The sequence below is a fragment of the Canis lupus genome, chromosome 4 (genome assembly GCF_048164855.1).
Source record: "Canis lupus baileyi chromosome 4, mCanLup2.hap1, whole genome shotgun sequence".
Classification (NCBI taxonomy): Eukaryota; Metazoa; Chordata; class Mammalia; order Carnivora; family Canidae; genus Canis; species Canis lupus.
The window spans coordinates 62,999,856-63,012,338 of NC_132841.1; the positions used below are offsets into that span (position 1 = coordinate 62,999,856).

General features: G+C 35.8%; 1 protein-coding gene across 1 annotated transcript in view; it reads right to left on the reverse strand.

Annotated features, from left to right (window-relative positions):
• Positions 1 to 12,483, reverse strand: part of ITGA2 (integrin subunit alpha 2) — a 102,588-nt gene that overhangs the window by 51,851 nt on the left and 38,254 nt on the right. Inside the window, exons 3-7 of the mRNA XM_072824637.1 lie at positions 8,919 to 9,028; positions 6,368 to 6,459; positions 3,324 to 3,438; positions 3,027 to 3,154; positions 56 to 204 (exon numbers count right to left, since the gene is read on the reverse strand). Coding sequence (XP_072680738.1) covers positions 56 to 204; positions 3,027 to 3,154; positions 3,324 to 3,438; positions 6,368 to 6,459; positions 8,919 to 9,028 — 594 coding nt within the window. The remainder of the gene's footprint in view (positions 1 to 55; positions 205 to 3,026; positions 3,155 to 3,323; positions 3,439 to 6,367; positions 6,460 to 8,918; positions 9,029 to 12,483) is intronic.

The following is a 12,483-nucleotide window of genomic DNA, read 5'->3' on the forward strand; positions in this document are numbered from 1 at the left end:
ACTTATAAGCACTTCTATTTTATCAAAATATTGGGTTATTGTCATCATAACTTACTTTGCATATTGAATTGCTTTGAATGTATTTGTGAGGTCTCCACCATATTGGTATGTCTGGGATGTTGCTTCAGTCATTTCAGCTTTGGTTTTGAAAGTGTTCAGGTTAAATACAACTCTTGGTTTGTTGGCATACTGAATTAACCCCACCTTCAAGAGAGCAGAAGTTCATTAGATTTGTCATTGTTATAAATAGTTTCTAAATAACCAATATAATCAAATCAAAAGTGCATTTGGATCTGGGCTGATAGTATAAGGGAACGACTTCTAATTTTGTTCTTAAGAATAGTTATTTTTCTTCCAATGGAATAATGACTTCTTTGTTAGAGGCTGTCACTATTTAACAGTAGTACTTGTTGATAAGCAAAATGATGTCCTCTCAGGTATGAATTGGTTCTCAAGAGTAATAGTTATAGATTTTCAACTATAATAGTTCTAGATTATCTGGTAATAGATTTTAAAGCACTGTCATAATATTTTAATATGGATAAATATTAGAATAAAGTTCATAACAATAAGATTAATATGATATAAATTTTCTAATTAACAATGGATATAAGCATGCAAACAATTATAAGCAGTCACAGATGGAAGATAATAGCTCATTAATTGAGAATAAATGCATATTAAACAAAGAATTAGACTTGAATAAAAAAAACAGTAAGCTAATCAACACAGTCAATTTGGACGTATTTATTGTTCTGGATTTCCTCTAATCACAGATTTCAGTATGCTTGGAAGAAAGCTGCTATAAGAGCATGTGGGCAGGAAGTTTCTGGCCTTTGGAGAAAATGCCACTAGAGAGAGTCTTATCTGAAAGGTCTGAAGACAACAACTTCTGAACAAGATGCTGGAGTATATATCCTGATCCTTTAGATCAAGAAAGCCAAACATTTCTATTAGCACCCTTGTTCTCAGTACTGAAATCACCTCTATGCCTATGTGTTGGGTAGCTTTCAGAACAGGAAGTAGCAATAGGAGATCAGTGATAAAAAGGTCTCTAAAACAAAGGTCAGTATATAAGGAAGATGTGAGGGGCAAGGATTTCTGAGTTCAATCAGCTACTTTTGCTAGGAAGCAATCAAATAGGCACTGGGAAGATGTGAAAAATATGATATTGCTGGGTCCCTCTCTTTAGGATAGGATGGAAGATTTGAGAAAGAGGAAAGGATCAAAAATAACTCTACAGATTTAAAGTCTAATATGAGAGGATGATGTTGGTAACTCCCATGACAGCCCCAGAAATTCTGTGTGAGAAAGGGGAATGACAAATAGAAGACTTAAAGAAATGTATTATATTAGGACTTGCAGAAAGTTCAAATTTAGGTTGTAAGAAAAAAGAGGCTGTGTAAAGCACCTCTAGAGATGAACAGGATGCATTGGGGAAGGGAGATAAGGAGAGGAAGGCCATAAATTCCATTCAAGAAACTATTAAATACAGCAGATCTCATTTTGGGGATAATCCACTTAGAGACAGATAAAATAAGCAGATATTTATGAAAAATTCTCTTATGATGGGCCTTAACATTCTGCTATACAGAGATCAGTGCTATACTTAATCTTTTTTTAAAAAAAATATTGTATTTATTTGAGAGAGAGAGAGAGAGAGCATAAACTGGAGGAGGAGCAGAAGGAGAGGGACAAGGAGACTCCCCGCTAGGCATGGAGCCTGACATGGGGCTTGACTTGAGTTTGATCCCAGGACCCTGAGATCATGACTGAGCTAAAGTCAGACACTTAATCAAATGAGCCACCCAGGTGCCCCATACCTAGTCTTATTCATAGAATTTTCTGGTAAAATCCTACAGTGAAAACTCCAAAGTTTCAGTGGACATTGTTGTCTTTTTGTTCTTGAAAAACAATGTCAATGGGGAAAACATATTTTGTAATATTGTACAGGAAAGCAGAAAATCAAATTTCAGAGTATTTAGGGGAAATGTTACAACAATTGTTACTAGATGTTGGATGCTAAGGCATCGGATGATAGGAACAACCTAGGAACATAGACTGGTAACTATGAACTGGTCCTTGTTGATATTGGTTCAATGTGCTTCCACAACTAGAATGACCCATAAAATGGCAAATCCAATAAGAAAGAAAGAAAAAAGACCCGAAATTTAACAACAAATGCTATTCAGTTTTATGAAAGTGGGAAGTTTCTGTTCCTGAGTTTTGAATGTATCTCAAGAAGATGAAAGAGCAAATTAAAGACTCATTAAAACACAGACAGCTAAACAAAATTATTGAAAAGACTTGTCCTCTGTAAAAAAGGAAGAATAAACTATGATAAAACACTAAAAATAATAAAAGACAGGATTATGCTGTCTATGGACTTCTTTATTAAAAAAAATCCCAGAATTCAAGGACAATTGTTTTACTAGCAAACAGTAAACAAAATAAATTATTAGTCCATGTGGCTGTCAAGAAAAAATACATACTGGATTTTAAAATATATTAATAAATTCATGAGTTATAGGAGGGAAAAATAAGCAACTAAAGAGGATTAAAATGCTATATCCCAGGGTACCTGGGTGGCTCAGTCAGTTAAGTGTCCAACTCTTGATTTAAGCTCAGATCATGATCTCAGAGTTGTGCGATTGAGCCCCATGTCAGGTTCTATGCTGGATGTGGAGCCTGCTTGAGATTCTCTCTCTCTCTCTCCCACTGCCCCTCTCCTCAGCCCCACTCTTTCTCTCTCTCTCTCTCTCTCTCTCTCTCTCTCATGCACAAAAAATTCTATATCCCATATCTGATGCTTGTGTCAGAAATAGAAACCTCACAGCTCAAAAACCAGCATTGGGCAAAGTCATAGAACAACTCAATGTAATACAAGTTTCAATTAACTGTTAGGATTACCATTAAATGCATTTAATGTGGGGATCTGACAAATGTAAAACTTAAGACCTCATATCTAATAATATTTTCTCAGAAAGAAAGCTGTGGGTTAGTGTAGGTATTATCCAAATCCATACCTGTGTTTTTTTGGGGCCTATATCCAGGCCTTGGACAAATTTTTCCAAAAAATTCTTTACTGCTTCCCAGGGATAGATACTGTTTGATTCATCACATACAACCACAACATCTATGAGGGAAGGGCAAGCTACACAGGAAAAGATGAAAAAAATAGGTTTCCATAGGTAAGTCAATCTTCACACAAATGGCACAAAGTAAAATGGACTTGAGGAGTTGAGGGGCGGGGGTGCTTGACAAATCCCGCCTTCCCCCTTCATGTGAGGCATTGCTCAGACCTGTGCATATTCATCACTTACTCTGGGCTGCAGGTGCAAAGCTGGTCAAGATCTGAAAATCGGGACTGACATCAGAACAAACACCGGTGGCGTAGTATTGGCTTCCACACTGCTGTGCCCACAGGGGACCACACGTCTTCAAAGAAATGAGAGCAGTGACAAAACATACAGAAAATTTTAGTCCTCTACTGCTCCATTTGTGAAACTCAGACATCATCTCCATAATGTTACAGGATCCTAGGAATCGTCAGCGGTTGAAACTAACAGACCAATAAAGCCTCTGAGAGGAAGTGTCTCAGAAAGACAGAGGAGTGAGAAGTATGGGAGGAATAAGGGGCGGGAGGCAGGAGAAAGAAGGGTGCAGGGAGGAGCCCTCTGGTCACCCACCAAGCTAGAGAAAGAGGGTATGTGCCTTCATCTTTGGTCTCTCAGGGCCTGGGCCTCAGGGGCTGTCTCTGTAATGGAGGATAATCATACCTGCTATCTTTTAAGGTTGTTGTAAAGACTAAATGAGTCTATAGATATGAAACATTTAGGACAATGCAAGGTAAATAGCAAATGGTACATAATTACAAGACAGCATCATCGCTGTGGTTATTCTTGAACAGAGATTATACTCTTCACCTATACTATTATGCTCTCTCTAGGCTACCAGTCATACTCTCCAGCAGAAACCAGAAGCCCACAAGCCCCAGGGTCAGGCGGGACCCTGGCCATGTTCTGGGCTGGTACAGACACCGTGATGAATGAGGCATTCGGGCCTCACATGCAGGTGCAGGTCCCTGCCCACTGCCAGCCCTGACAGTTCGTTCACATTTTCAGGGAGAGCCTGAGAGGACAAATGCTTTGTGAAAAGCCAGTTAAAAAAAAAAAAAAAAAAAAAACCACACTCTCTGGGCTAAACAAACACAATGAGGCTCATGAACTGCCAGTTTTAACTTTGTTATAAAGTATTTATTTGAGGACTTCTGATCTTCCCTACTTGTATTTCCTAAAATGTTCAGTCATTCCAGGCTGGCACTTGTCTCCCTGCCCACATCAGACACACTACAATTCTTAATATTCCCATTAGCCCCACCTCAAATCTCTCCTTTTCAGCAGCCCTTGAATGCCAAGAACTCCTGCTTAAGTTGTGATTAAATTGCACAGGAAATGTTACATTAAATAATATTAAAATTGCCAGATGTAAAAGGACACTAGATCTTAAAGGGCGTCTACAAAGTTTAAGATTTTGTAAAGCTGTGGATTAATTATTAAAACTTAACACAAAAGTGTGAACTTGCAAAAAGCAATTGGAAGAATAAAAGGGAACTTGTTTGACCCAGTTTAATTGTTGGTTGCTCAAAGGAAAAGCAGCTGTGTTCATATTTCATCTCAATGAATAAGCCATAATTTTTCCCCTATAAAACTGGTTCATTTTGCCAATTAGGGGAAAATCACAATTGATGCCTTTGGTTAGTTTACCAAATAATGGATAGCAATGATTGATTCTTATATCCCCATCCCCAAATTGTTTTTTAAATCACCTTGAAAAACAGTAACTCATGAAGTATTCAAGACTTTTTTTAAAGCAATGGAAAACAGCATTTAGAAGTTGAAATTAGAATGCCAATTGTTAATGCCAGAACTACATTCCTGCTTTAAGCCCAGAGCTTAATAAGTTTTTTTTTTTAAATGTGATGATTGTCAGTCTTTTCCACATAATTCTTAAGAATATCTTAAGATTTTGACCTTTTAGGTATGTAAAGGAAGCTTTGGCTTTTTTTGTTTCTTTCTTTTTTCCCTTCTCTCTCCCTCCCTCCCCTTTTCCTTCTTCTCTGCTTGCTACGTTGGTTATTAAGTTAATCTCTTGGGTTCTCTAGCAATTTTTAATTTACTTTATCTGGAGTTACACAATAAGAATTTTGAAGTACATTCTGTAATCCCTATATCTCAATGTTCCTCTTCCTGAATTTATTCAACCTTAAAAACAAACAAGCAAACAAAAAAAAAGACTTTAGAATATCATAAACCATGAAGATTCATTGCAATATTCATTTATGCTTTGAATAACACATATTATAAGCAATACCAGATGTCTGAATACCAATGTCTGAATACTAATATCTACTAGTAAAAATAGAATAACATTGTTAAAAATTGATATTTTTAGAATAATTCAGTTATACAATAGGCTTTTAAGTCAATATGTCAATGGTATAGGCATAACTAATGTAGAGTTAAATTAAGTGTTCTATGTTTATTTTAACAGAGCAACGTAACTAGGATTATCTATGAGCTGGTGGAAATGTCAGTAAGATTGGGTTTTTATTTGCCTTAAAAACTTTTTTTTTTGGTACATGATGGTTTTCATTTTTTTATATAGTCAAATCTTTTCAACAATTTCCTATATTATTTCTTCTGTTAGTTCTAAGCTCAGAAATTCTTCCATCAGAAAATTTCCATTTTCTTCCAGTTTTTTATATGAACTCTTTAATTCACTTGAAAGTATATTTGGATATACAAGTTATTAACTAATTAATTGTCCCCAGAGCACTTGTTAAAGAAGGTATTCTATCTCACTGACTTGTGATGTCTTTTCACAGCATTCTAGAGACTGAGAGTAAATACTAACCTGAAATAAGATGAGAGCCAAGTCATGAGTTAAATGATATCAGGGTCATCAATAGTTATAGGAAAGGATTAAAGACAGGAATACCCTTCAGCTTTGAAATCCACTCTTGGAATTAGCAGTAACTATCTCGAATATTCCTACAAGGAGAAACAAGGCCTGGAATTCTGCTATTATCAACAAATGTTAAGCACACTTTCCAAAGGCAAAGAGTTGGTGTTCCTTGTGTTACTTTTTTCTAGGAGGTTCTATGGCAATGGTTTTGCTGAATATCGTAAGAATTCTATACATCGACAGTATTTCAAGTTGGATATCCACTTTGCATCATTTATAAAACTCTAATATTTACTCTAATATTTAAATGTCAAGATTTGATTTGATAGGTGGGGTGGTAAGAAGACACTAACTTGATACTTTCTTGAACTGGATGAGAATTTGAAAGGTAAACACTCACAAGAAATCCTCCGGTTCCCATGTTCCTTGTGAGTGTCAAGCCAAGGCTCATGTTGGTTTTCATTTCGGTAACATTGGGAATGCTTGTGGCAGCTTTCAAAGGGAAAAAGATTTTAAAAAGTGAATCATTTATTTAAACTTGTTAAATTCCCCCCTCCCCCACACTCATGTTTATGTGTAGCATTGAATTTAGTGTCATATATCCAGAAGCTCACATTATATAATTAGATGTGAAAAACTGAGGGGCCTTCAGTGATCCAGCAGTTTGTACATTTAAATGTGTGAGGTTACAGAATGTAAGGGATCAGAGAGTGGTGTCTGCTTATAGGCATTTAAATTTAATTTTTTTAAAAACAAAGTGCTGCCCAAAGAAACATGTCTGAGGATACTATTTGGTCTCCAATTTGTCAACCCACTCTTTCCAAGGTCACGACTACTCCATCTAATGCTTTATTCTGGATCAGAAAAAAATATATCCTTAAAGTGTTACCCCAAAATGCCATACAGTAGAATCTGTCCCAAAGCATTAGTGAGTGTGTATTTTAAATGGAAATCCTGAGACTAGCTGTGTAAAATAATAAATACTTCCCCAACCTCCTCTCCTCCACTGAACTAGGGTGTCATCCACTGTATCCATTCTTGAGCTATGGAACACTGCAATTCTCTTCAATAGTGTTATTTATGCAATTCTCTTCAATAGTGTTATTTATTCAACTCCCTGCCAAGCCAACATTGCCACTTTTAATGGCAATGTTTTGGGGTTTTTTAAATAACTTTTTTATCTCTCTTGATCCAGGGTGATTGTTTTATTACCTTTATCTAAAGGTCATTCTTGGAACTCTTCCTTGTTCTCTTTCCTTTGTGTCTTCAAGAAGGGAGTAATTTTTCTAAGACTAATTTTCTCATGGACCAGTGATGTTAATTCCAACCAGTTAATTCTATTCTTAACTAATAGTTACTCCCTTTCATCACCTCCTTCTACTCTCCCTACAAATAAAATAATTTTCTTTTTATGAGGAAAATCTTCACTCAACCCTGCTACTCTACAGAACTATTTTCCCAATTCTCCTGCACTCTTCAACTTCTGGAAACAAAGGCCTACCTTTACTCATAGAACTTATTTATAGCCTCACATGCTCCTGAATTCTTTGTGACCTATTTTCTCCCCTCAACACTACTAGATTCATACTCTAGGCAAGATAGTTGCAAAGTATAATCTGCTGGAGTGCAGAAAGAAAATGATGGAGCTGCTCTGTGCATGTTTTTATTTAATTAAAAATAAATAAATAAATAAATAATTAGTTTCAGGATTAGAATTTAGTGGTTTATCACTTATATATAACACCAATGCGTATTCTTTTAAATTTATTTTTATTTAGTAATACGTCAGCACATGCATATAATTTTTTAAAAATAAAAAATATATACATTGACATGAGTATTCAAAAGTTAGAGGTGATATGATTCATTGGGGTGATAAAATATTCAAACTACATAATAAAACCTTTGAGAATTCACCCTTAATGTCTATATTTTTATTATTTTTAGAAATGTTATATAGATGTATATATGTTTATCATATATCTTACTTATGTTTTATATAGATGAGTGTTCAAAATGTTTGGAGAGCACTGATCTAGTTCCCCCATTATCTCCTTATATAAGCTTATGATCTGTACTCAGTCTTCATACTCTTCAACCTCTGCAGCATTTGATAGCACTGATACTCCTTCCACCTCATGTTTATTAAGCTCTTATTATATGCCAGAAATGATGCTAGAAATTAAGTATACAGAGACATATAAGACACATGCCCTTACTTCTAAGTCTTAATCACTGTTTTTGAATCTCTACTTTCCCTTGATTTCTTAACACCATATTTTCCTAATCCATACTTTAGTTTTTCAGAACTCTAGAACTCCTCAGTGCAGTTTTATTTTTTCATGATGATGATGATTCAGTTGAATAATTTTTTAGATGCATTGGGAAATACTGCATGGAAATATGACCTATTTAGCTTTTCAGTCTTGCACCTCTGATAATTTTTTGCATTAATAGAAAGCATCTGAGATACGGATAAGTAAAACAGCAATTCCAAACAATTACAAAATATTCCAAATAGTGACAGTTTTTTTTATTCAAATGCAATCAATTACACAAGACTAGAAACAGTGTTTCTCAGCATCTCTAAATGCAACACTAGTATTGACAGGTCTATACCGAATGGTTTGTTTGGAGGAGGGAGAGAGGTATGGATGGGCTTAGATTTCTGTAAATAATCAGCAAAATAATCCTAACCATTGATGGAAACTGGTCCACAGTCTAGGAGTAGATGGTCCAAGAGGCAGTACATTTCCCATGCATTAGGTCTTTCAGTTGTGTTGGAAATTTGTATACAATTCGATCCCACATGACTAAAGATATAAAGGCCAAAAAGCTATCTATATTTCTTTAAGACACACTATGGTTGATTTTGTTGTTATTTTTAGTTATATTTATAACAAAAGAGATCTTGTTATTTGTAAAAAATCATATTGCTAATTACCACTTACTTTCCAAATTCAGTTTTTCACATGTAGCAGCGGACAAATCAATAGGACATTTATACACATCTCCCATTCGGTTTTCAGGAAAGCCACTCCAAGGTGAACCAACCAGTAACCTAGAAATAGGAATTTTTTTATTAGACATAAATGTTAGCTATAGTTTCTTAAAGGTTAAACTGACCACAAAACAATGAAAAGACTCCCCACATTTAATTTCAATTTTTAATAAGAAAATAGTTCATATTTGTTCAACTATAATTTGTCCTTTTACCTTTTCTCTTAGCTGATCGAGATTCTTGATGAATATCTGCAATACATTATAGAAATAGAATGCAGGCCATAAATGTGATCTGCATATGTAATTTTAAATTTTCTAGTAGTCGCATTAATACAATAAAAAGCAAAAGTGAAATTAACTTAAATAATATATTTTATCTAACTTGCTATATCCAAACTAGTATGCAATCGTTATAAATAAAAATTATTAATGAGCTATTTGACATTCTTTTTTCCATACTAAGTCTTTGAAATTCAGTGTGCATTTCGTACCTGGAGGACATTAACGTTTCAAGGGCTCAGTAGCCACACATGGCTAGTGGCTGCCATCATAGTCAGCACAACTTTAAAGAATGAAACAATATTAAAGTCAAAAGCAAAAACTAACATTTATTGAGAACTTTTTTCATCTTAAGTGTTTTCATATGTTAACTTACTTAGGTTAATTTCATATGTTAATTTACTTTCATATATTAATTTACTTTCAGACGTTAATTTACAAATTTCATACTTTCATACTTTCATATGTTAATTTACTTAGCATATGAGTTATCTAAGTGGTTTTACTGTTTATTGCCTATATAAGAGGATTCTTAGCAAAAATAGAGCAAATATACTGTAGAGCTCTCCTTACGTGTAACATGTTTGTAGCCAGAACACAGGATGCAGAGGTTGGAGATTGGTGCTCACCTTCCCCTTTTGGTTAGTTTCATTGCCTACAGAACTTCTCCAACTAGACACTAAGGGTTTCCGGGTGGAAATACTCATCTAACATCTCTGGTCACAGAAGAATTGACAGGAAGAGCCCATATAACAGTCTGATCTTTAGAATCTTTAGTAGGCTAATTGCTCAGCAGCATCCAGTTACTAAGGACGCATATCTGATTCAATATTTTTTTCCTTGTCAAGGTTGGAAGATTAGATTAAACTTAAATTCTTTCATAAGCCCTCTGTATGAATAGTTTGTCATGATTGATTAAACAACATGTGCCTCACATGAAATGCTACAGTGGATACAAACAAAACAAAACAAAACAACAACAAAAAAAACTAAGGTGGGATCCCTGGGTGGCGCAGCGGTTTGGTGCCTGCCTTTGGCCCAGGGCGTGATCCTGGAGACCCGGGATCGAATCCCACGTCGGGCTCCCAGTGTATGGAGCCTGCTTCTCCCTCTGCCTATGTCTCTGCCTCTCTCTCTCTCTCTGTGTGTGACTATCATAAAAAAAACAAACAAACAAAAAAAAAAACTAAGGTGCATGCCTATCTACTAAACCTAGTAAAACTGTTTAAAATATATAACAACTAAAACAATAACAATACAAATGAACAGAAAGATACGAATACATTCACCTCTGGAACAAACATTAAAATGATCAGAGGATGCAAAAATGGATGAAGGTGGCAGTCATCATTATCAGCAGAGGAAGAGTATGAATAATCACGGAAAGAGGAAAATACAGAGTATTTTGAAAGACAGTTAATGATTCACACAGTTAGTGAGAGTGAAGTATAACTGATCCTAAAGCCCAGGTGCTTAACCCTCAGGTTATTCTCCTTCTTCTTAGATGCAAGAGGGCCTGGCATAGGACCCAGATTGGGAAAACCATCTGGACAAATGGGCTGGGTTCCAGAATAATCAAGTACTGGAAACTGATGGTTAGGCCACACCTACCGTGATGAGGGTGTGGCTGTGTGGTATATAAGGAGGCTATGGGCTGGAAGGACACCAGCCAAGGTCATCTTGTAAGAGCACATCCATTCTGTGGGCCCAGGCTGTACTATTCATAATTTAGGTAAGATCAGATTATATTCAAATAGTACTAAATGTGGTAATTTGGGGGACCTCTATTGTACACATTTTCCTCACTATCCTCATCATCCATCCTCAAGGAACACATTGAAGGATAAAAGTTTAAGTGTTTCTCATCTAATTTAACCATCTTACTCTTTAGAGCCTTCAGCAGTAAAGCATCCACAGCTACCTATTTCTTAATGAGAAATCTCAAGGCTACTTGCTGTTTCTTATTGTCTCAGTGTTCCCTGGCTGCTCCCCCCACCCCTGCCTTGCTTCATTCAACCTCACCAAATCATTCAGGATTTGATAATCTCACATTCAGGAAGGGGTATGACATCTCCACTACTGCTGTGAGAGCTGTGGCCTCCTACGTTAATCAAATGTAAAGAAGAGAGAAAAAGAAGCATCTGCACAATTGTGTGCCTTTCAATAAAAAGGATGTGAGAGTATTTGTAATTCTCTCAAAGAATACATATGAATCTCTGGCAGCATTATGCCATATTAAACTCATAACACAGTAAACAATAGATAACACTGGAAAACCAGATCATTTTGGTGACTGGTTAAGAACAAGGGCGTCCTCCTCATCACATATGACTCATTCTTTAAACATGATGAACAACATTAGTAAGTAGCCTACAGGTCATGCCAGTGACTACAGAGAATGTTTCAAAGACCATTGCTAACTCCTTTATTGGCAACATTTCCAGTAGACTCTCCTCACTTCTACCCAAAGGCCCAGTGAAATTGTGGTTCCTGACAATTCACCCTTATAAGGAAAGGCTATGACATCACCAGTGGCTACTCCAAGTGAACTGTGACACTCTTACATTAATCAGAGAGGAAGACAAGGGAGGCTGGTATATTTATTTACAAAATCTTATGTAATCAGCTGTAACAGGAAGAAACATGCCAAGAGAGAATGTTACAAAGGTGGAGGTTAGTGAGTAAACCCTGCTAAGTATGGTAAAGCTTCTTTGAAGTAATGGATATAACTTAATCACAACCAGACAAAAGAGTTGCATGAACAATCGTGTGTGCTGATTCTCAAAACAAAATAAAATCCCAAGATATAAACTCTCTTTCATACAGTGAAACTGGGAATTCTTCCAAGATGACTTAAAATAACACTTACTGTTCAATTATCTTGTGGGGGAAATAGTGATTATGTAGAGTTCCAAAACATAGCCAATTTGCCCACCTCCAGTGGAATTCAAAATACTTTGTTTAGTTAGTAAACAGTATTTATGGTGGTGTAGGTAGTTTTAAACCCACAATCCAGGGGCTGTTATAAATATCTTCCTTTGGTCTGTGAGTCTATAAACTCTCCCAAGTGTTCCTTTAATGCTAGCAATTTTTCTAGAGATGACTGACAGAGGTGTACTTAAAATAGTAGGGCAAAACATGTTTTCTTTGATTCAACAATCGCTTATTGAGATCCCGTGGGGCTGAAATTTTGCACAACTCCAGGGGATACCATTTCCATATAAATAGTGTGCT